This window comes from Ambystoma mexicanum, chromosome 1q (assembly GCF_040938575.1).
Source record: "Ambystoma mexicanum isolate Mex_15411 chromosome 1q, UKY_AmexF1_1, whole genome shotgun sequence".
Lineage (NCBI taxonomy): Eukaryota > Metazoa > Chordata > Amphibia > Caudata > Ambystomatidae > Ambystoma > Ambystoma mexicanum.
Window position 1 is genome coordinate 607,079,458 of NC_090922.1, and position 23,583 is coordinate 607,103,040.

At 43.5% G+C, this 23,583-nt stretch overlaps 1 protein-coding gene across 2 annotated transcripts in view; it reads right to left on the reverse strand.

The window, feature by feature from the left end:
• The window catches only part of ASTN1 (astrotactin 1), a 1,300,999-nt gene that overhangs the window by 174,939 nt on the left and 1,102,477 nt on the right, over window positions 1-23,583 (reverse strand). For both annotated transcript variants that reach the window (XM_069641148.1, XM_069641147.1), the window contains 2 exons: window positions 19,726-19,830; window positions 6,668-6,856 (listed from right to left, as the gene is read on the reverse strand). In XM_069641148.1, the coding sequence (XP_069497249.1) occupies window positions 6,668-6,856; window positions 19,726-19,830 (294 nt within the window). The remainder of the gene's footprint in view (window positions 1-6,667; window positions 6,857-19,725; window positions 19,831-23,583) is intronic.

Consider the following 23,583-nt stretch of genomic DNA (forward strand, 5'->3'; position numbering starts at 1 on the left):
AAGCTGAGTTCTCAGGAAAACAACGCACACAAAAAAAAATCCAAACATGATTGCATTAGGGCCAGTGAAGCAGACCTCGGCTAAGCTTTCCTCGAGAAAGGGCTGAAAAACAACACGAAGCATAGCCAGTTTCGTCAAAACAAGCAGCTCTAGAAATGTTTGTAAAACGTTATGAATTCGAAACAAAGTAAAACTCAAGCGTGAGTCAAAGTGTTTAACAACACATTCAGTACCCTGAACACAGGGCACAATAAGATTTAACGAAGTAAGATCTACATGGGAGTGCTTTCTTATGAAGCTAAGGGGAAACACACATTGGAGCCAGGACAACACGAAGCAGAGGCAATGTTGACAAAAATAGCACGTTAAAATCGTCAGCTTTTCATCTTACCGGTTCGATAAATGAACACCACATAAGCAGCGCCCAGATGCCCAAGGTTTCTTTAGCCTTTTTCCAGCGGAAAGCAGCAAAAGAATTAGAAGGTGGCGATTACTGGTTCCAGAGGACTCACAGCTAACCCGGACCAACCAGACAAGTAAAAGGTCGTACATAAAGTTTTGGCGGCAGCGTGGGCGAACAAAATGGCCGACCAAAGCATAACAAAAGGCAGCCGCAACAACCGCACAAGCGAACAAACACCATTGAAAATGTTCCCAAATAAGGGGAATGGAAAACTAAGAGAAAAGCCAACCAGGTGAAGGAGGGTAAATAAAGGGAGAACTCGAAAAGAGGGGCCTCCAATCTTCCATGCAGCAATCCGAACGGAACGTGACAAAATATCTCTGTGTATGCAGAATAAACAGCAGAGCCCTGAAAACAGGGTTTGAATCAGGGTATTTCCCCCAACATCAGGAGAACCCGTACACGGGAGACCCATGTTGTGGCATCACTCCACAAGGAGTGCAACAGAATTAGGTTGCAAGCACAGAATGGGACAACACCAATCCGGCGAAGTTTCCCAGAAACAGATGGAACATGGCAGCTAACGGTAAAGAGCCATGAGAAGAAGGGGAGATGGCACAGAAACACCAAGGACAAGGCAAGCAAGAGGGCACCCAGGGGGGAAATAGAAGGCACACGATGTGCCAAATGCCGACGATGCAATTAACAGCCCGGGGCCCAAAAAATCACACACTCAGGCAGACAATAACCGGATCAGAAACAACTAGAAAAGATTTGACAACTGATCTGTCAGGGAGCACAGCGGGCAGAGCGTCATTGTAACATCCGCTCAGAGACTGCAGATCCAGGTTCCTGGCCAGGCAGTACCAAACACAGCCCACCAGCCTTACAAGATCAAGGTATTGTCCATCACATATTTAAACTCTACACCTGAGCAATAGCTCAGTGCAATGTTGCACTGGCCTGATAGCAGCAGGGCACAGGTTCCAGTCCCCAGATGGAATGCGGGATTAAAAATATTATATATATATATGTTTTTTTTTTATCCTAGAAAAAACACCCACGCATGGGTGGGTCACCCATGATTTTAAGGTAAATTAAGGTTTTAGCAGGGCCAGGAACCAGTATTTTTCACAAGATGCTCGCTCCAGCAACACACATACCAAAGTGAGAGCGGAAAGATTAGAACAACCCCGAAGCAAGTATGTCACTAAATTGAGAAGCGTTCCAGACAGTGGGAGTTCCTGCAGTATGCAGCAGGTAGTACATGTAGTGGTGACCAGTTTTTCCAGCTTTCAGAGAGCGACAGACCACAGCAAGGGCAGAAAAGGGTTGTGCCACTCAAGGAATACAAAGAAGCACAGGTTCCTGTCAGCTGATACGAGGGTATCCAGTCGACAGGATAAGAAGCAGCATCAACACAAGAAAGCAAGACAAACGAGCAAGACTGGGGCCAGAATAAAAGCCCAGGCTTGTCACAACAGGCAGCCAAAGTAACAGAAAGGGCGAGATATCTCTTAACATAGACACCATTCCGCCAGGCTGTACAGAACAGAAAAGAGGGGAAACACAAAAGGGGTGATAGGAACACAAAAAAGAATAAGGTGTAAGTTTAAAGCACAAAGATGGGCCATAGCATACGAGCACCCCATTAACCTACCACACTCACCGTGCCATGCCGATTTAAAACACACACTTGTGAAGGAGAAAAATCACAAGTCATGCAGGTAACAGATAGGATGCTAGAGAATAGGGCGACACAGCCCACAAGGAAGCAAAAATAGTCTGAGGAAATACGAGTAAGAAATAAAACAAACAAGAGGCCAATAGGATTCATTTGGTTAATCGAGGCTTCATAGTAAAGAACATCACACACAATAAAATGGTTGTCCCTGTAGAAATGAACTTACAAGAACCCCATTCAAAGAGGCAAAAGAAGGGATACAGTCAGGAAGTGTTTTATCAGAGTACTGTGCATCTTCCAGCTGTACCATTGCATTGAGTGTTCAAGAACAAGATCCCCTTTAACCCTATTCGATGGTATGACGAATACAAAGAAAGATTGCTATTTCCCTGGGTAGACTAATCTCCACAGATCTGCCACACTGAATTCCTGCAAAAGTTGTTCTTGCTCTCATACAACGGTGGATCGCTAATGAAAGAACATTATTTATGAACAATAGCACAGTATCTAGATTCAGTTGGTCCTCCTTTGTTTGTGGTGTTAGGCCCATGTGGAGAAACCAATTGGTGCAGAGAGTATGTGGGAAGTTCTTGTATTTGTGGAAGAATACATATACACTGCAGAATGACAAGTGTCACATGCTTGGTGTTCCCTAAAAAAGTGATTTCAAACATCCAATGCTGCTCCAAAATCAGCTGTCAGAATGTCAAGGGGTTAAGACACCTGTTCAGCAGGGAAGTCATTTCACCAAAATGGGCTAGCGGACGTGACATCACACGACCTTTGACCTCCAATGACAGCAAAGATAGTGATGTCTTTTGACCACCACCCCGAAGTGACATCACGGGAAGCGATGGGACACGACCTTTCACTCCTTGACAAAAAAGGAAGTAGCATCACATAGCATTGTTTGTAAGTACACTATGAAAAATATGGTTACGATATCACTATATTATGATGTACATTTCATACAAGAATGGATCACCATATATATCATTAATATCATTGTATATAGGCCCATATTGCCAATTTACTGTCAATGCAAGCAGAAGTCCAAGGCCAAATGATAAGGATGTGTTATTGAAAAGCACTTACGCTTAAGCAATTTATATAAAATAAATATACATACAATATCATCCAACCTGTGTTGGTACTCATTTAAGGACCTCAGAAGGATGAAAGGCTGAGTCGAGGTGTTTAAGAACAGACTAAATCAGTGACTCAGCCCCTGCAGTGTGCCCGAAATAAACCTTTGAGTCTAGCAATTATTGTATAGAATTTCAGAAAGACACATTATTTGTTATTCCTATTCTTTCTTATTTAGGGTCACTGCTCAAAGTGTTACATGTGCAGGACACCCTGTTTTCTTAAGAGTGCTTAACAAGAAAGCTAGCCACTCCAAAAATAAAGAGCCACAGGGCTCTGGCCACAGCCCAAGAGCTTACATTTATAAAACAAAAACGTTTTTTTCTTCTTTTTTTCTCCCTTTTTTTAGGGGTAGCAAGGCAGACCTCAATTGTGACCCCTGACGACCCCCAAACAACGTCCCTGCTATTCAGCTGCTTCTGCTACAACAACCACTTCTTGCCCATGTGCGCCTTTTGGGCAAATGGATTTATTGAAAACCCTAGGAATTGTAGGCCCGTAGCACTCCTAGACTCAATTGGCAAGCTATTTGCGTCACTATTACTGAGAGATCTAAAAAAATGGGCCACCGAGGCAAAAATTCTTGACGAAAGACAAACAGCCTTTGTAAGTGGAGTTGGCACCGCCTTGAATCTATTTTTGATCAACTTGATGAAGGCGAAGACATTAGCCGGGAAAAAAAAGCTCTATCTTGCATTTATTGACCTCGAACAAGCCTTCGATGGAATCAATAGAGAGCTCTTGTGGTTAAAAATGAGAAATTGGGGATGCCCTAAGGATCTACTTGAAGCTATCAAAACATTGTATACTGATACCTCAATTCAAGTCCAAATTACAAGCAATGGGGGACTTTCGAGGAGGATTAAAACCTTTAGAGGAATCAAGCAGGGCTGTGCACTAGCCCCATTCCTCTTTGTCCTATATATGGCAGATATTAACATAGCTCAGGAGAAGATTCGCGCATTTCCACCGACAATAAATGGAAAAGAAATATCTTGGATGCTGTACGCCGATGATGCGGTATTCCTCGACCAAACACCAATAGGTCTACAACGACGGATTGAGTCCTTTAACAACTATTTAAAAGAAAATAGTATGAAGATGAATATCAAAAAATCCATGATCTTAACAATGAAGTCAAGCCGGGGCAGGAGACAGTCCGGTAAAACAATACGATGGTCACTAGAGAACCAGAACTTAGAAGAAGTTGAAACGACACTTTATCTGGGGATAATGATAAACAAAAACAGCAACGAACAGGCGCACTACTGTCTGATCCGGGAAAAACTAGTGGCCCTAACAAATCAAGGGATTTGCCTACATCGCAGATATGGGAAGTTTTCTTTAATTCCAATTATAACTTTCTACAAGCAAAAAGTGTTGGCGGTCATCACTTATGGCTCGGAAGCCCTCGTAGCCCTTAGATGGGAGGTTTGGAATCTCTGTGAAGCATTTTTTTGGCGGAAAATTTTGCGCCTTCCAACCTCATTACCAGTGGAGCTCATCAGAACCGAGCTCAGACTCCAATCAATTAACTCGGTCGTACTCTGGAAAACCTTATCATTGTATAGAAAGTGCATTTTGGATATAGCACCAAAACCATTTGAAATTTTAGCCCAGACGAACATCCGGAATGAAGACAAAATGCTTAATGATTGGAAAAGCAGATGCAAGGCTCAGTTGGAACAATTAAATCTTGAGGAGGATACCCTAAAGAATAACCCGGACAAAGCAAAAAGAGTTATTCGGGAAAAGGATTGGGAGGAAACCCAGGAACAAAGACTGAGAAGAAATCTATGCTACAACATCATCTGGGAAAAAAAAGGCTTGAATATCCTACCGCCATATCTGTTGAAATTTCCAATTGAACGCTACCGGGATTTGCTGCTGCGTTGCAGACTTAATATTTGGAATAGCAGAGAAGTGAAATGGAAAAGAAGACAAATTGACAGAACAGCTGCATACTGTTGGTTCTGCAAACGGAAGGACCAATTGGAAACGATTAGACATGTTAACCTGCCCAGCTTTAAAATGCAAAAGAGAGATCTATATGGGAAGTTACACAATAAATATCACAGAGAAGACTGAAGAAAATTATTGGGAAAGAATCCTCACTGCGGAAAAAATTGGCAAAACTCTAGATGCATTGAAATTTGTTGAGATGTTAAACTTGAACCAAGAGGAATAAGAATCTGATCTGTAAGAGAACGCTACGAGTAGCCCTAGATACTCAAGTACTGAATTACTTTGATTGCCCATATCCTGAATAAATGAGGCTGTGGATCATAAGATAAAGTAGAAATTAAGTCAATGACGGGACAATTAATGCCTGATGACAATTGGATCTAGGGAAGTTTTAACAAAGTTTTAACAAAGGAACATTGTTTAAACTAAAGGAATAAGGATGTAATGTTAAAGGTTTAACTATACTTAACCAATAAAACAAAAAAAACAAAAAAAAAAAAAAGATTTATTGTAAGCGAGCAAGGCGCAGAAGTAATGGGTTCTGAGAGTTACTCTGCGTGGTCACGCCACAGTGGTCACATGATAAGACATCTACCTCCAATTTGAACTTGCTGTGCTGATATTACATCTTCAGAGCACTCATTTCGATTTGAAATATGATGTGACGTTTTCCCAGAATACACTTTCCCTGCACTAGGCACCTGCTGCTGCACAGAGCTGTACATAGTGACAAGCACTGGTAAAGGCAGTGATATAAAGGGGGTTTTCTGGTGTAAACGTTAGGAGAAGATGATTGCATTTTTTTTTCTCCTGTAGAGAAATGGTCAATACTGGAAGAAACAAGTACTTCAATTAATCGGATTGATTTGTACGATAACATTGCAGCTTCTGTAATATGTAGCAGCTGTGATGTGAAAAGTATATGACTGGGGAACCTGCATGCCTATAGAAAGGCATAACTGTTGGCTTTGGCAATGCTTGTTACAATTGCCAAGCCAGTGAACAATCATTGATGGCATGGTTTGTGCCCTCACTTTTTTACTGTGTTCTTCTTCCGCAGACTCTGGAAAAGCCTGGTGTGGGTGCAATATCTTCCCCAGGACACACCTTAGTGCTGGGGAAACACTATGGTGGTGCTTTGCGACGGTATGAGTGCTTACCATATTGCACTATCATGAGTCTAACCTGCCAGCCTCTGTTGCAATTCACTTGTCATTGATCTTCCTTACTCTGTAGCTTGGGATGTCTGCTGAGAAAGCACCACCGTCATCCCAGGCTGCGGCAACTGGCATACAGAGGGCAGGCCTTGGGATCAACCAGGATTTTCACCATAGGAGGCTGGCCAAGATATGTTGAGTTGCCACTTGTGCATGGATCCTCCCCAGAGGGATTGAATGGTGTGACGTGTGAATGGAGCGGGCACACTGGAATGGGTAGGACCATGATACGCCCCTCCCGCTCCACCTTACCTTTGCTGATGTCCTCGTATTCCAGCCGCAGCTGGCGCTCCACCTGCTTGTTCGGGTACCAGATGGAACAGGACTCCTCAAACCCGTACAGCGCCTCCTGGATGTAATGGTTCCCGAACTGGTCGAGCAGTGCCACGAAGTCGCTCCGGGAGGTCGCCCCGTCCAGGGAGTGCAAGGCATGGCTGAAGGCTGAAAAGAGGGAGTGGATAGGTGAGCACTCAGAGAATGCTTCTATTACCCGCGGGAGGGGTCGAGCAGTGAACTGCGAACCTTGGATTATAAACCTGCATTCCTCAAATTGTTCAGTGCAGGGTAAATCACTTACTCTTCCCCATCCTTAGCTACTGAGGGCCTGAGTCATGGAATTGTGTAGCACTGGTGCAAAGTGACATTGCACTGCCAACAAACACCCTGATTCACAGAGCAGGGCAAAGTGTATTTTTGAAGTGCAAAGTGACTTTGCACTGACTTTGAACTGGTGAAAAGTGACTTAGCCCTGACTTTGCACTGGTACAAATGGACTTTGCACATCTCTGTGGAACAGGGTGCTTGTTGGCAGTGCAAAGTCACTTTGCACCAGTGCTAAACATTCCATGAATCAGCCTCTTAATCTCCAGTACATTGCAGCCTGCCGGCCTCCAAAGCTTCCGCCCTACGAGGCCCTGGCCCTCTCCCCCATTGAGTATACTGGCTAGGGCTGATGCGAGTGGTAAACCATAACATTTTGTCAGCCATACATTACATTGCCTACCCCTAAACCCGCCCTATGGCAAATGATCAATCGGCATATATTGTTTTGTGCAGATTGTGTAGCCACATAACATGGCCAAAGGGGTGAGGTAGTCTCAGACCTTGAAGAAAACACAATACATCGGTTTTTGGTCGAACTTTTGCAAAGGGAACATTATTGTTTTTGTTGAACCACGAATCTAGGCCTTCTCCCTGGGCATGCACACACTCCACTCCACCTAGAATGCCCACACCGCGGGGGACCCCAGTGCATCGGATGCAATACATGCAAAGGCCAAAGACTCTGCCGAGACTCCATGTGAAGTTGAAGAGCGTGAAAACAGTGCATGTTTTGCAAATGTATGCTTTCTAACCTGTACAGAGAATGAACTTCCGTCTCAGCTACAACCTGTTACTTTAATGGACATTGCAAAGGCTGCAGTAGACCTCCTTCTTTTACTTGCAAAATAAAAATCAAGCATTGACAATGCCAATAGTTTTGGCTTTTTTGTAGGCATGGTAAAGGCATTTGTCAGGCACTGGCATAGTGGTATTAACTGGTCATTGATGGTAGAAGCGGCAAAATGGTGCGAGTTCCTGGGCATAGAATAGCAGTGCCTGGCACATGCCTAATATGTACACACAATCCAAAACTGTTGGCTTTGCCAATGCTTGTTTTAACAGGACTTCGTGAAGGGCACCCATACTGCTTATAAAATGAGTGGCTGAAGGCAGTCCTGGTTGATATGGTTATTACACCAGTAGCATGTTTACAGCTCCAATTAAGTCATTAACTCTCAGAAGACTGCTTTGGAAAACCACTAGCAGGCACTTCGAGCACAACGTTTGATGGTAAGGCTTGAAAAAGGTAGCCCAGAGAGATCTGAAGAGGAGAGAGGCAGGGAGTTGGTGGGAATGGCTCTATGGATTAACATGGGCATGGGCATTAACAGGGGTGGACTGGGAACTAAAAGAGGCCCTGGAAAAAATTACTGCGGACCCAAAGAGGCCCTGGAAATAATGTTAAAAGTGGCCCCATATGACACATTTTCAGCAAGCCCAATGCTTTTCCTATGAGAAAATTTGGAAATACCACACAAAAGAGGCCCAGGGTGCAGAGGCCCACTGGGAAATCTCCAGAGTTCCCTATAGGCCAGTCCACCCCTGGGCATTAATCGGATGGGTAAATAACCAAACAACACCAACAAGCCTTGAGTCCCTCTTCATATGCCATTTTCTCCCGAGCTGCACTCTAATGCAATCGTTGCAGCTTATAGGTGGCACTTTAGCACCACCTCATAGCCAGAACGAATGAAGTGGAATGGGTGCGTCCGACAGAGGAATGATTCTTTTCTAAGCGCAAGCTCTGATGTCCACCCCCAGGTCTCTCCACTTTAAGTGACCAACAGTCACAAAAGGGGCAGATGGCCTGTAAGTAAAATAAATGGACATTCACGAAAACTCGCTGTGGCCAAGCGGTCAGTAATGTAAGGACCAGGTCATGGTTTCTGGAAAGCAGTAGCTGGATTTTGACACCTGTGATTTCCAATAGCATCCGACATTATTTTACACTCCAAGCTAAATGCGGTTTATATTACCTAGACACGCCCTGTGAGATTCATGTGTTTGAATGAGTGGAGCACAGCATGTGTCACACTTCGCCGAATGCCACAAGGCCACTCTGCATGGGAATGTGCTGTTAGTTTTTCTGTCCATTTGGATTGAAACAAAACCCCCCAAAAAGCAAAAAGAGGTACTAAAACGTATACATTGTCTTTGCCAATGCTTTCCGATACTCAAAGATTATGTCCAATGTGTTTCAACCTGTTGTGTTGCAGAAAGGTTGTGCAATAGACAAAGGGCCTCTTTGTATGAGTTTGGTGGTGAAGTCACATGTGATGGTAAATCTGTTAGCACCACTTTACCGGCACGCCACATTCCAGTTTTGGGCATGAATTAAAGTCAACACCTCCAGCACTTGGCTGGAGTTTTATCTTCCTATCCTCCATTGTACCGCCATAAAATGGCAGATTTACCACGGGTGGAATTAACGGCCCATCATAAAACCTCCACGTACCCTTTGGAGTTCTATGGATTACATGAATGGGGACTACGCCATTTTACCACCACTCATAATCTGGCAGATTTAATTCGTAATAAGGACAAACTCTTCAGACTCTCCATGTTCAACAACGTTCCAGCTGGCTGCCTGACCCAATTGTGCACCAATAAAACATCTTACCTTGTCATATATGATCATAGGGTGGACATAGTGGCATCATTTGCAAATAGTGTTTTATTTTACCATTTTGAATCGTGATCTATTCAGAGGAAGTTGACCTTGTTCTACTTTCCATAGGTGGGCATTTGCGCTAGGGATTGATCAGAGTTTAATAACATATCACAGTCACAAGCTTTGCACTGACTCTTTGCCAGGGTTAAACGTCATGTGATGTCACTTCCAGTATGTCACAGAGGGGCTGAGGATATTGTGATGCAATTCCAGCTACCCCCGCGATTTTCCGGTAAGGAAGTCACAGGGCCGTGGTTGTCACATTGTCCTTACATGACATCCTGCATGGTCAGGTGATGTACCGGCTCAAGAGGTCTCATCAGCCTCTGTGGCACTGTGTTTAACATGTGTAAGCTGAGGTTGAGGGGCCTCTCATCCATAATGGGCACAGTGGCATCGAACCAGCCTTTATGGACCAGTCAAACTGGCCTAAGAAAAACACTGTGTGCTCCCTCACCTGCAATAAGCGGCTCAGAAGAGCACTCCTGGTCTAGCTTTAAACTGTACAGGGAAACAAAGTTTACCTTTGACAGTTTTGTTCCCCAGCGTGCATGACTAATGAACCATGCAGGGCCGGGAGAGGTTTGCTTGCACAGTCTTGAATGGCCCATTTGGGATGCAGGCTGGCGTAGGGGGTGCACCTGCGCCAACCCACACATTTAGACAGCCAAGGGCATTCATCTAGGAGCTCTCCAGCTATTCCCCCCACGTGTAGGAACCAGGATGCTCTCCCTGCTGCTTGGTTTCTATTTCATTGTGTGCAGGAGCTGGAGGGTCTACATGCCAGGTCGCATCATGTTGAGCGGAGTCTGGATTGGTGCGGCAGGTAAGGAAAATAAAAAGGTAAAATATGAAAGTACGTGTTTATGGGTGCATGTATGGTGTGTATATGGTGTATGTGTGAATGCATATAGGAAAAGGGTAAAGCAAACATAAGTGTACTTACTGGCCCACACCGGTGCAGCCAATCTGAACATGTTTTTATATTGTGGCATAGCATTTTTATTTCAAAGGCAATGTGAGCATGTTCTTACGTGGGGATACTGGCATATATTGACAGATCCAGCATGGATATGTTTCCTTATGTTATCTTTACTGGCATTATGCACGAATCAAGCAGTAGTATTGACATGTTTGTGCACCGCCAACATGAACATGTTTTACACTGAAGGCATCTTGAAAATGCCTTGAGAAATGCAGTGGTGGACTGTTGGTGACTTGTATTTCGTGGATGTTTACCTACTTTTTAACAGAAAGTGTACTTTAAAATGTATCATTTGAAGCCATTATCCTCTCTTCCCATGGCATCGCTGCGCTTGAATTGGATTTGTTGTCTCTGCGCTACTGGTTCAATTGGCGAGTATTATCAATCTTTGTAAAAATGGTGTCTCCCTTGCCAAATACTTTGTTCGAGAATCTTCAGGAGTGTTGAACCGAAAGGTCTCCCCATTTTTTAATCACATGTTAGCACTTACTGATGAATTGTTAAACCAAATGAATAAAGATCGCTCTGTTTTAGTAGCTCTGTATTAGTAACAAATCCGCTATCTGTAAAATAAGTCACTAAAGCAGTGGGACTGGATCGCCACCTTTGATAAAACACGAAGCTACAAAATCCATTCAACCATCCAGTACACCAACAAACCACTAGGAGATTTGCCTAAATATCTCTGTTATTATAAATTCCCCATAACAATCCACGTCTTCCTGAGATTCCATCTGAATGTGTAGCCAACTGTTGAAATTCATCATGTTAGATCCACGACACATGAGGGAACAAATAGTTTTTTTTTTTTTTTTTTTTTTTTTTTTTTGTAAATTATAGTTTATTACAAACTTTTGTTACAAAACATTCACTTTGAATATGACCTTTGGTGCAACTAATCCCATTTTCACTTTCCCATCTCTATTTGTTTGTATTCTGGAGGACATGCCGGTCTTCACTGTCGTCGACATCACTGTCTTTTCATAGACAATGTATCACTGAATCCATAAAGTTTACGACTGCACATGTCAAGTGGACTGAGCTTCCACTTAAAACATGAAACCACCACTCATCCATATTCATGTCCAAGGGTGCGAACTTCGCTAGATGGAGTGATCGTAGATCTTTAAGCGTTACACATTCTGTTATTAAATGTCGAGAGGATTCTACTGCAGTTCCACAATATCTACAGATGTTGTCCATAGCAGACTGGTCATGTCTCATGAATAGCATTTCCTTTACGTTGATGACATTTAATCGCAAACGGAGAAATTTATCTCGATGGTAACGTGATGGAAATTGCACCAAATAGTTTGGCATTACGTTCCGTTGGTTCTTGATAGGTCCAAGTTTTAGTGCAGATGCTAGCTTGTCTAGTTTTTCTAAGTTTAACATCCAAGCCCATTCATGTATCTTGCGTTTTGCAATTTGTGGTTGCGCAAAGAGCAGCTCCATCTTAATGTCTGCAGCTAGCATAATCTCCCGTAGGCCTCGGACCCATTTTGAGGTTACGTCTGTATTTGGATGTCCAATTGATGTGTCAAATATTTCATATGATGGTTCATGATTTGGGATCTGCATTTTTCGTAAGAGCGCCAGAGATTTCCAAAGGACACTCGAGTATAATTCATTTAAAGCCAACTCGTGTCTGATGGCGATAATTGGAGCATATTTTGGTAGCTGTAGCACTGTCTTCCAAAACAAACTTTCTAGTTTGGGCCAAATTTGATGATCCAAGTTCCACCCAGCTTCTGACCCGAAGGTGATGGCGGGGATTACTTTTTGGAGGTAGAATATTCTAACGGGTGTTAGCGAAAATTTTCCGTAAAGATTATGAATTCGGCGCCCTTGAAGTGCCAACGTTTTCATGCGTTGTATGATATCCTGGACCCAGCTCCATTCTCGGATCGATTTATTTATCGTTATCCCAAGATATCGGATATCATTGATTTCAGCAATTGGATTATCGTCGATCTTCCACACGAATTTTTTATTTTTGGTGCCTTTTACCGATCCAATTTGCATTATTTTGGTTTTATTTACATTTATTTTTAAGTCATTTATTGTCAGGTAATGATGTAGTTTAGTTAAAAGGCGTTGAAGTCCTATCTGGGTTGTGTCGACTAAAACAATATCGTCGGCATACGTTAAGCAGTTAATGTGCTGTCCGTTTACTTTAGGTGGAAAACACTTTACATTTTTCAGTGCCAACGGCATGTCTGCAATGTAGAGTTTGAATAAACATGCAGCGATTGGGCATCCTTGTTTTACCCCCCTATGGGTCATCACTGAATCCGACAGGTTTCCTTTTTCGTTTAATCGGATCTGTATAGATGTCGTCGTGTGTAGAGCTTTAATGGGTTCTACTAAGTTCTCTGGGCAGCCCCACGTTGTTAATTTCTGCCATAGTTTTGTACGGTTTATTGTATCGAATGCTTGATGCATATCGATAAAGGCCAAGAATAACTTTGAACGTTTTTCTAGGGAGTTCAATTTTAATATTGTTACCAAGGTCAAGTTGATTTCTGTGCCGACTCCTTTGGTAAAGCCAGTTTGACGGCAGTCATTGATGTTCGTCGACTTGGCCCAAGCAGAGAGTTTCTTTTGTAAGAAGCCAGCAAATACCTTTCCGATTATATCGAGTAAAGCGATTGGGCGGTAATTTGCCGGATCCGTCCGATTTCCCTTCTTGAAGATGGGTACTATAATCGCTGTTGTCCACGAGGGCGGGATTTTTCTGAGCTCTGCAATCTTTATGAACAGCATATAGATGAAAGCCGCCCATTCTTGTTTGTTTGCTTTTAACATCATATTTGTAATACCATCTGGACCCGCTGCACGGGAATTGTTGAGTTTTAGTATGGCAGCAGTGATGTCTTCGATGTTCTCAACGCAATCCCAATTAGCTTTGGATTCTATTTGTGCTGGGGTCATGTGGGTAATTTCGGTCGCAAACACTTTGCTAAAGTGGTTCTTCCAGTCACTCTCAGCGACTCCACTAGCCATTGAGTCGGCTTGATTGCGAGAACATTTGTTCATTATTCGCCAAATTTCTCTACAGTTGTTTGATTTTATAAGCTTCAACATGGCTTCACCGCGTTCTTGATCGCGCATAAGGGAATAGGATTTCACCCAATTACGGTATTTTTGTTTGCGTTTTTTTATCCTTATATCAATGCCTACCCCTCCCTCAATTTTTAGTCTGTGTATGTCTTTATATAATTTCTTTTTTTCCGTCTTGACTTTAAGACTCCAATCATGGGCGTGCGTTTTGTCTGATGGCAACTTCCAAAGAGAAGTTTCTTTCTTGCATGGTAAGAGCGCACAATAATTTAACACTGTGTCCTTGGACCGTGTCATATTTTGGAAGTCTTTGTGCAGCTTATTTATTTGTTTGCTGTTTATTCTTATTCTATTTCGTCCATTATTTATCTCTAAGTTCTGGTTCATTTTCATACCTGTAGATTTTGAAGGGAGAGTCATGGATAGGACTAGCGCATCGTGATCGCTATTTATTGTCTCCAGAATTCTCAAGGTCTTGATTTTATGCCATGAATGCCTTGATATCCAAAAATAATCCAATATTTTTTTGTGACCCATATTATTCCAGGTATATTTCGGTGGTATGTCGCCCTCTACACATCCGTTTATCATTTCGCAACTCGTGCGTCCATTGCGAGTGACCATTGTACACTTCGCGATTGTTGGCATGGCAATTCTTTCCTGGTTTCTGCGATGCGACTTCTATTTGAATCAAACCAAGATGTGTTCATGTCTCCGCAGACAATAATGCAAATTTCACCATCTAATTGTTGATATTTGTCTATGGACTTTGTTACAGAAGATATGAATTTTTCTGAAATTATCTGGGCGGGGTTCCAGTATATGTTGATTAATAGGATGTACTGGCTATTAGAGTTTTCCCCATTTTGATGTTGTAATAACGTACTTTGGACGAATATGTTTGGGTTGTCCGTTTCTATAATTTCCCAAGCGGTTCCAATTTTGATCATGGTTATAAGTCCTGAAAACGGGCGGCCCTGTGTATTTTTCTTTGCCGGATTCAACAGAGTCACGTAACCATCTTTGATCGGTAAGGTCCTCATCCATGTTTCTTGTAGGCAAATTGCTAAATTGTTGGTCAAATCAACTGGGAAGTCAGCATACAAGTGATGGAAACCTCGAGTGTTCCAGGAAATCAGTGTTAGCGGGATTTCTTCCCGAGTCTGGCATAGCTAATAATTAGACCTTCCTGATTTCCATTTACTTGTCGACGGTTGTGATCCTGATACAGTCGATAGGTGCTGACGTAGCTCATCACGACGATTAGCATTGACCGATGTATTCATAGTTTTTTGTGTATTTTCTGTCTGGATACAAGATTTTTCAGTCCGCACTTCTGAGACTTCAAAGCCCAGAAACAAGAGTTCATCTTTTGCCGATACAATGGTCTTACGCACCGCCTGTGATTTTATGTGGAGGTAGACTCTGTCTGCATACGTCTCAGAGATGTACTCGACGATTTGGATGTCCTGAGAGGACACAGTTCTAAGTGCTGGAACTGAGTGAAAAAGCCGAATGACGTTTCCTCTATTTAGATTGACCTCGTTTTCATCTACAAAAACATTTTCAATAAGAATTTTTGTTACCAAGGCATTGTTCTCCTTGGGCATTACATGATCGATATGTTTTTGTACTTTAAGTCTCTGTGAGGCCGTTTGTTTCGGGTTCAGATTCTCTTTCGTTTCCGGAATCTGCGCAAAACTGGCAGGGCGTTGTACTTGTTTGGCTGCATGGCGGAGGGCTACTGGTTTTCCCGTTGGTTGTGTTTCAGGTGCTCTCGGTTTCGCATGTTCAGCTACAGTTTCGTTTTTACTGGTCTTTGGAATGGCAAGCCAAGGATTAAGTGTAGTCTTCCTAGCCATTTTACCCGCGCCTTCCATTTCATTTTCGACAATTGAATTGTCAGAGTATGCCTCACCGCTTGACTCTTCCTCAATCTCATCGTCATATGTAGAGAGATTGCATAAATCATCAGTTGACGACTGTGAATGAGCGGATTCGACATCTGAATCTATTCTCTGACGTTTTTTAGAGTTGTTTTTTTGAGATGTCATTGATTTGGATTCCACTAATTTCGAAGCTTTTATGTGACTAGATTTTGCTGACTCGCCATTTGTGCCTCTTTTGAAGAATCCAAGTTTGACAGGTGTGGTCAGATTTCTTATGAACTTCTTTGATTTACTGGTTTGCTTATTTGCAATGCAGTGCTTCTTTTTTTCTTTTTGTTTCTTGTTTATTGGTCCAGAGCTGCTCCCTTGTGGATTCTGCGTTGGTATCTGCGTCGTCAGCGTTTTTGCTGGCCCGTTGAAAATTCCAAATGATGTTTTTACTGCCAGACACGGGGCAACAACTTGAGACTGAGGTATTTCGATTATTTCATGGAGCTGTTTGCTTGCTGGTTTTACTGCATTGACGATTGAGTCTAGGGCAGGTACTTCCTTCGAGCTGCTATAAGGTTGATTGGCAGTGCTGCCGGTACTGTTGTTACTCGAAATAACGGTGCACTGGTCCGCGGAAGTCACAATCCGCTCAAGGATCTTTATGCCCTTTCCAAAGTTTGGCTGATAACTCCCGTCAATAAAGATGGGCGCTGCATCAGCTTCAGGCAAGTTTGGTGTAGGAATCGAATTTTTGGCTTCAATGGTACTCAAATTACTCGAACTGACTTGCTTTACACACTTAGCGTCTAATAGGTGTGTTATACATGCAGATAGTGTGTCCATCATTATTTTTCTGTCCGCAGAGTCCTTTCCTGTAAATTCGTTCAGTCTGTTGAACCACAAATTAGTAATTTCTGCTTCTTTGTCGAGACGGTCTTGTATCATTGAATTCATGGTTTCTAGTTTGGAAAGCTTATTGCTAAGCTGGACCATGTATGCACCATTATTCTGGACTGCTTCGTGGAGATTCTCGTATAATTTTGTAAATGGAATTAGCGCTATTGAAGTAGCTGCGAGAACGTTGTTGTGTATCTGTATCGCGGCAGCAGCTGACAGATTTGATTTTGAAAATGAAAGGGCCTCCTTTTGATGATGGACAGAGTTGTTTTCATCAGGCAATAAGCTTGATTCAGAAATTTCTTGAGCTCTGAGGTCTGAGGTCCCTTTCCCTGACTTGGATACTCTATTAATGTGTTGTTGAGTGTTTGGAGTAGAGCACTGCGAGGAGATCGTTGCTGTCGTGGAATTTGTGGGACGATTCAGGTTAAGAGTATTTACTTGATTGGTGGTATTTTGATTCCGGGAGAGTGGACTTTCACCACAGTTTGCATTGCTAATTATGTTCTGAGTTTGTCCATCTGAACACTGGCGAGCAATACTGTTTGAGTGGTCATATGACCATTCATCCATCCGAGATTTGACGTTTGAGGAGCACACTGTTTTTTTTTGTTTGTTTTTATCACTTATAAAGCTCTCTGACAGGCGTCCCTTCATTATTTCAAAGTCAGCTTTTAGGCGTTCAGTCAGCCTAGCTTCTCGGCCTGCTAAGTCTATTCCAAGTGTGCTTATCTTCGGAAAATAGGACTCAGATGAAGGCAATTTGGCGTTTAAACTTAACAACGTGTTTTGTGTTGGGCTGCCGAGTACGCCTTCTCCTCTCTTTGGTTTTAGTTTGTTCAACTCCAATATAGGCTCTTGACTTAGATTGAGTGTATTTGTCACTTGTGGGATTTTAAATAATTGCTCCCGGTCTTGGTTTGCATCACGTGTTATAGGTGCAGAGTGTACAAAGTTGGAGCGGCTTGCACTGACATCATGGACATTACAGGGAAAAGTGAATTTGACCAGGTCTGAGTCATGCTGGTTTGCAGGTACTTCTAATTCTAGTAGCTCAATGTCAGTTACATCAAACGGCGATTGAAAGGCCGTTATGTTCACTTCAATCACAGTAGGAACGCTTTCCATGTTGTTCGCCATAATCCCGCAGGCCCCGCTAACGGTCGATGTCTTAGCGGTGGGGTTAGAGTCCACTTGCACTGCTGCCGCACGGGACAAGACCTCCGCCTCACCCGGCAATGCGCCATCTGCGTCGACTGGAGGACCAAGTGGAAGCTCATTTCTTAGCAATGGTCGTGAAAGAGACATATTAATAGCATCAATTGGTCTGGAGGCTATTTTTGGGATTGTTAGTCTCTCTGACACAATGTGTGCCAGAGTGTTTGGTTGTTCACAAATTTGATGCGGAGCTAGTGTAGAGCAGACTTTCTGGTTTGACTCAGTGAGTGCATTACTTAAAACTGTTTGGGCTTCCTTACGCTCATCGAGTTCTCCTCTTGACCAATCGTACCCTTCTAGCGACCCTGTTTGATCAGGTCTGCCTCCTAGCTCACATTGTGACCTCTTGTTGACATCATCGTCTCGCCTTTGTAATGAATGCTTTAGTTTAGCACGGGTTTGTGGGCCTTGATCAGCCATTTGGAGGACTTACCTCTGGTCTCTCGATTTCAGCACGGTTCGGTTCTTACACGATTCTAGGCTGTGATGTTTGCTTGCAGCTCGCCAAACAGCCGCACAACAGCCGACGCCCTCCACTCCTGCCGGGCTCAACGCCGCGAGGGTGACCGCGGGTGCTTTTTCAGTCTGTATCTTGTCACGTGAAGGATCACGTGATCTCCAGCAGGCTCCGCCCCTCCAGGGAACGAAGCGGGGATGAAACGGCGGTCAGCAGGAGTCCCAGCCGACTCGCAGTGCTGTGGACAGCCCTGCAGCTCCAAAGGACCAGGTAAGCACCAGCAGAGGTTTGTTTCTGAAATGAAACGCTCCGCTCGCCTGAACGCGGGTGCTTTTTCAGTCTGTATCTTGTCACGTGAAGGATCACGTGATCTCCAGCAGGCTCCGCCCCTCCAGGGAACGAAGCGGGGATGAAACGGCGGTCAGCAGGAGTCCCAGCCGACTCGCAGTGCTGTGGACAGCCCTGCAGCTCCAAAGGACCAGGTAAGCACCAGCAGAGGTTTGTTTCTGAAATGAAACGCTCCGCTCGCCTGAACGCGGGTGCTTTTTCAGTCTGTATCTTGTCACGTGAAGGATCACGTGATCTCCAGCAGGCTCCGCCCCTCCAGGGAACGAAGCGGGGATGAAACGGCGGTCAGCAGGAGTCCCAGCCGACTCGCAGTGCTGTGGACAGCCCTGCAGCTCCAAAGGACCAGGTAAGCACCAGCAGAGGTTTGTTTCTGAAGGTTTGTTCACATTGTAATGTTGCAGAAAGACAGAAAACCCTCAAGCATCTTTTAGTAGAAAATACTACACTGGCAGAAATTAGAACACGTCATTTAGGTCGCTTCTTCTGTAATAACTAGGATTTTGTACTTATAGAGTATATCTGGAAACGTCTGTCTGCCGGATCCGAGTTATTTTTAACCTATGCTGTGACTCAAATGCTCAAGGAGCTAAACCTACAAAGCCAATGTGGTTATCTCAAACAGTTGTGGGACTATATGATCAATTGGTAGATAATGTGTGAACTGAGGAAATTGTATTTTGATTTTGCTTCCTGTTCTCTGTTCACTTTTTAGTGTATTGTTATATAATGTATCGATTTGTATTCTTTTATCTTTATATTATTGTCTATTGTAAGAATTATTTTTTTCTTTTTTTCTTCTTTTCTTGTAAGAACTTATTTGTAAAATACGTTGTGTATAAGATCATATATTTGATCAAATTTCACAATTAAAAAAAGTGTGCTTTAAAATGTGTAATTTTATTCCATCATTTAAAAGAAATGTCTTCGGTGAGAACTCCCAGAACCATCTTTGGTTAGTTTGGGCTCCTCATTATGCCCAGTCACTCCAACATATTTGTGGAAAACATTAATACCCATCCAATGAAAACATTCCCCCACCTCCACTGCTGAGGATCCAGATTGGTGGGTGGACCAGTGATATGTGTTATAATTCTTCAAAAGGGGGACAAAAACCTAGTCTATAGCGACATTATTGGGAAGGGGGTGCTTTGGGAAATGGCATGGAGGTAACTTATGAGTTCTACTTACCCTGCGAGACTGAGCCCTGGTTTAGTCGGACGTGGTACATCACTGAACGGACCTTCCAACGCTGCAGCAAAGGGTAGCCAGACACCTCGCTGAAATTGACCATGCCTGAAAGGAAAAGAGAGTGGTGTCAGGCCAGGTTCAGGCACATCCCCTGAATATGCAAAGGGAATATTGGAGCAGCGCAGAGCACTTGCTCCTCAAAATAACCCATCCCATCAGGTTGCAGCCAGAAAGAAGGATAGCACAAATTATAGTAATGGAAACTTTGGGGCTTTCCCCTCAACAAAATCCATCATGATGCAGCCACCAAGAAGGATAGCACAGATTACAGTAGTGGCAACTTGGCGGCTTGCTCCTCAACAGAATGCATCATGCTGAAGCCACCAAGAAGAATAGAAGAATAGCAAAGATTACAGGAGTGGCAACTTGGGGACTTAGTGTCTAGTTAGTGAGGGAGCAGAAACAGTGGCATTCTGAAAGTGGGTGTAGGTACTATAACATGAGGAGTCAATGTGAAAGAGAAAGGCTCATTCCTGGCTTCTTGGATGGGTGACAGACACCAGAATCAAGCCTGTGATTGACTAGTGGAACATGCACAGGACACTTTCTGAAAGACTCCTCTTCTCATCGCCCGAGAGTGGCATGTGCTGTAGCACCTTCAAGCATCTCATGTGCTAGATGGAATTACCAGTAACGATCTCAGACACAAATAACCACACAGAATCAAAGAATATGGTAAATACTACTTTATTAACAGCTTGCATAAAGAAGGGCAATGTGGCGATCATTGGGCAGAAGTCGCACTCTCACACATAAACTTGATTATACAGAGTTCTTATACCCCAATGTACATCACCTATGATGTCACCCTATGTGGCAAACCATACAATCTATCAAGGGAGGGATTGGTTAGGGGAACATATCTACTTATAGGATACATAAGGTTAATAACACCATTGGCTTCCCTTTATCTATTATGTACACCTTGAACCACCTCTAAATACATATAATACTGATTATAACAAACAAATAGCAGTGGGTTGGCCCATGCAACATTGTATAGTTTGCTGCTTCATAGACCCTCTGATTGGTTGGCATGCTACCCAAACCTTGGACGTTCGACTTGTTAGCAGCCCATAAGCAGAATGGACCCGAGGTGCTTGAGTAATGTCATACTACTCCCAGCTTTCCCAATTAATCCATCATCTTGAATTGTTCAGGCCCCATGCCAAGGCTTCTCATTTGTTCTTGATCTTGTAGCCTGTTCTCTGTTCTGGGAAATTTCAGGAAGTATAGGCACAACATTATCTTCATTCAAGTATTAATAAATAGCTGTTGTTTTTTACTTCTGAATCACGTGTGAGGATAGTGCAAATTTGTCAATTTCGACCTCCTATTTACTGCCATTTGATTAAATTATTCCAGGTGTCATTGCTGCTCTTGGCATCTGGAAACTTGCTCACTCCACCTTGTATTGACTTTCTACACTTTTAATTGTCCAATAATTGGCTCTTGCAGATAGTTCTTCTTCCCTTAATCTAAGAGAAATATGTCTTACGTCCATAGTTTATCCTTCTGACTCCCTTAGTGTCTTGCAATTATTCCATGAAATAGCATCCTTAATCCTATACCAATCGATTCCTCTTTGTTTTGCACACACAGCGGTTCTTCCAGTGTCTTCTAACTCTGCAACCCTGGTCTGTCTCCGAGGTAGAATCATACATTATAATACAAGTCCAGCGTCCATCTTTTCGTTATGGCCATCCTAGCTACAATTTATTTTCCAGTTTTCCTCTAAAGCAAGTTTCTACATGTCTCATCTACCTTGCGTTTCTGCGTAAGTACACTTATTGGTCAGGAAGTTACTTTATCTTTTTTTCGTATATATGAATTCTTCATTTTTAAGAACTTGTTTCTCTCTTTAGTTCAGTCACATCTTTATTCTTGTGTATTTTTGTTTCACTGAGTCTTCATATATTTCCTTCATGACATCACTTTACCCTTGTCAGACTTCACTTATCGCTGCATGATGTCCATAGGTGCGTCCTGAGATACTCCCGCTCTCTCAGCGTGAGAGTGCATTTGATACGGTTGTCTGAGTGCATATCATCTCTCATACACTCGGTTTGGCATTGAAACGATACATAGTGTCCGATATAAGGCTTTTCTCCTGCTGTTCCAATAAGAGAGAGGTGAGGCGGTGGGAGCTAAGGATAACATGTCTACCTGCTCCTCTACAGGAACATCAGTAAACACTACTGGACCATGCTGCTATATGTACATAAACGCTGACCAACAGAAGAAAGAACTACTAACTTCTCAGTGGGTGTGGATTTCTCAAGCTCTAACTAGTGTAGGAGGGCTGCGAGTGTGTCATTTACATCATTGTTTCCTGCAGTTTAAAGGACAATCAAGGCACAATAAGATCTTGTATGAAACAATATAATCAGCACCAGAAGCGCTCTCTAGGTTAAGGTTTTCAGACCTGATGACGTGGGCATTTGCCCAATTGCCAATCTTGCAGTCCCAAATTTAGGAATTCGATTCATGACTGTCCCTTGGTTCCCACATGAATGGGGTGACAAGTAATGGTGCTTTTATAGAAAGTGCTGACACACCTAAACTGCCAATATATGGTCACAATTGCAACCTACCTGATTACATCTCGGCTAGACTACGAGTAATACTTGTGTTATCCTACAACACCATGAAACTACATCTGATACAGGATGCATCCATCGGTTTACTGACTGAACAAGGTAAGAACGCAGGAACATGCAGTCAGAGTCCTGTCATCTTGCCCAGCCTGCACTGGCTCATGGTAGTGTGAGAAACCTGAGGATGTTCTCACTTGTAGACCCCGGGGATCGTTTGTTCAGGTGGCCAGGGGAGGGCCATCATGCTTGGATCCCAACCCTGGAGGGTGCAAGCGAGGGAGGATCACCTGGGTAGGGGGTCCTTGGGGAATGCAGGAGGAACACCCTCGGGAGAGACATTGTATTCCCCCATTTTTGACACAGACCCACCTGACCTTTCCTCCACCTTTTTAGATTATTGGAAGTCTTGTCCCATTGCCCCCTCCCCAATTCCTACAGGTACCAACACCAAAAAGAGGTGTAGGAGAACCAGGAAAAAGAGAACAAATACAGCACCCCATATTTTACAACAACATGATCGTTCCCCTTCTCCTGATAATATTTTCCCTCCTTTTTCTATCACCACTCATGAATACTACAACTCCCATAATTCCTGGACACAGTTTTTTCCCCAAAACCACTGTGGTGAGGAAGAGTCAGACTGGAGCAATGAAGATTACCCATAGGAATCAATGTGCCATGAATTCCTACGGGCAGTCTCCATCTTGCCCCATTAACAAGGACGGACAGAGTCAGGCAGGGCTGGGCAACCACGCTCACCTGATTCTCGTTAACTCTCCCAGCCAGTATAAAAGATGGAGCTCACAGACACACTTTGAGTGAGGGGGAAGCTGGAGGAAGCACAGAGGCCAGGAGTGAAGAACCACAGCTGGAGGAACCCCGGAAGGCCTGGAGCAAGGATGACGGCAAAATTACTGAGCATGTGAGTACAGGAGAGGGTGCAGTATGGCGAGGAAGCTCTGACTCCAGGGAGCCAAACCAGGGGCAGCTGGGTTAACCTGGCTGTGCCCAAGCCATAGCTTCTCCCTTGGGCCAGGCAGGAATGCCCAGGACTTTGAGGGGCAGGTGGTGGACCCTGACCTCAAGAAACATTCCATTTTACATCCTTGCAGCTTCCAAAACTGCCAGAATGCCATTTTAGGGGAGCTGGTGAAGTGGGGGCAAAATAAAAACCTTGCATTGTGGGATTTGAAGTCCAAAG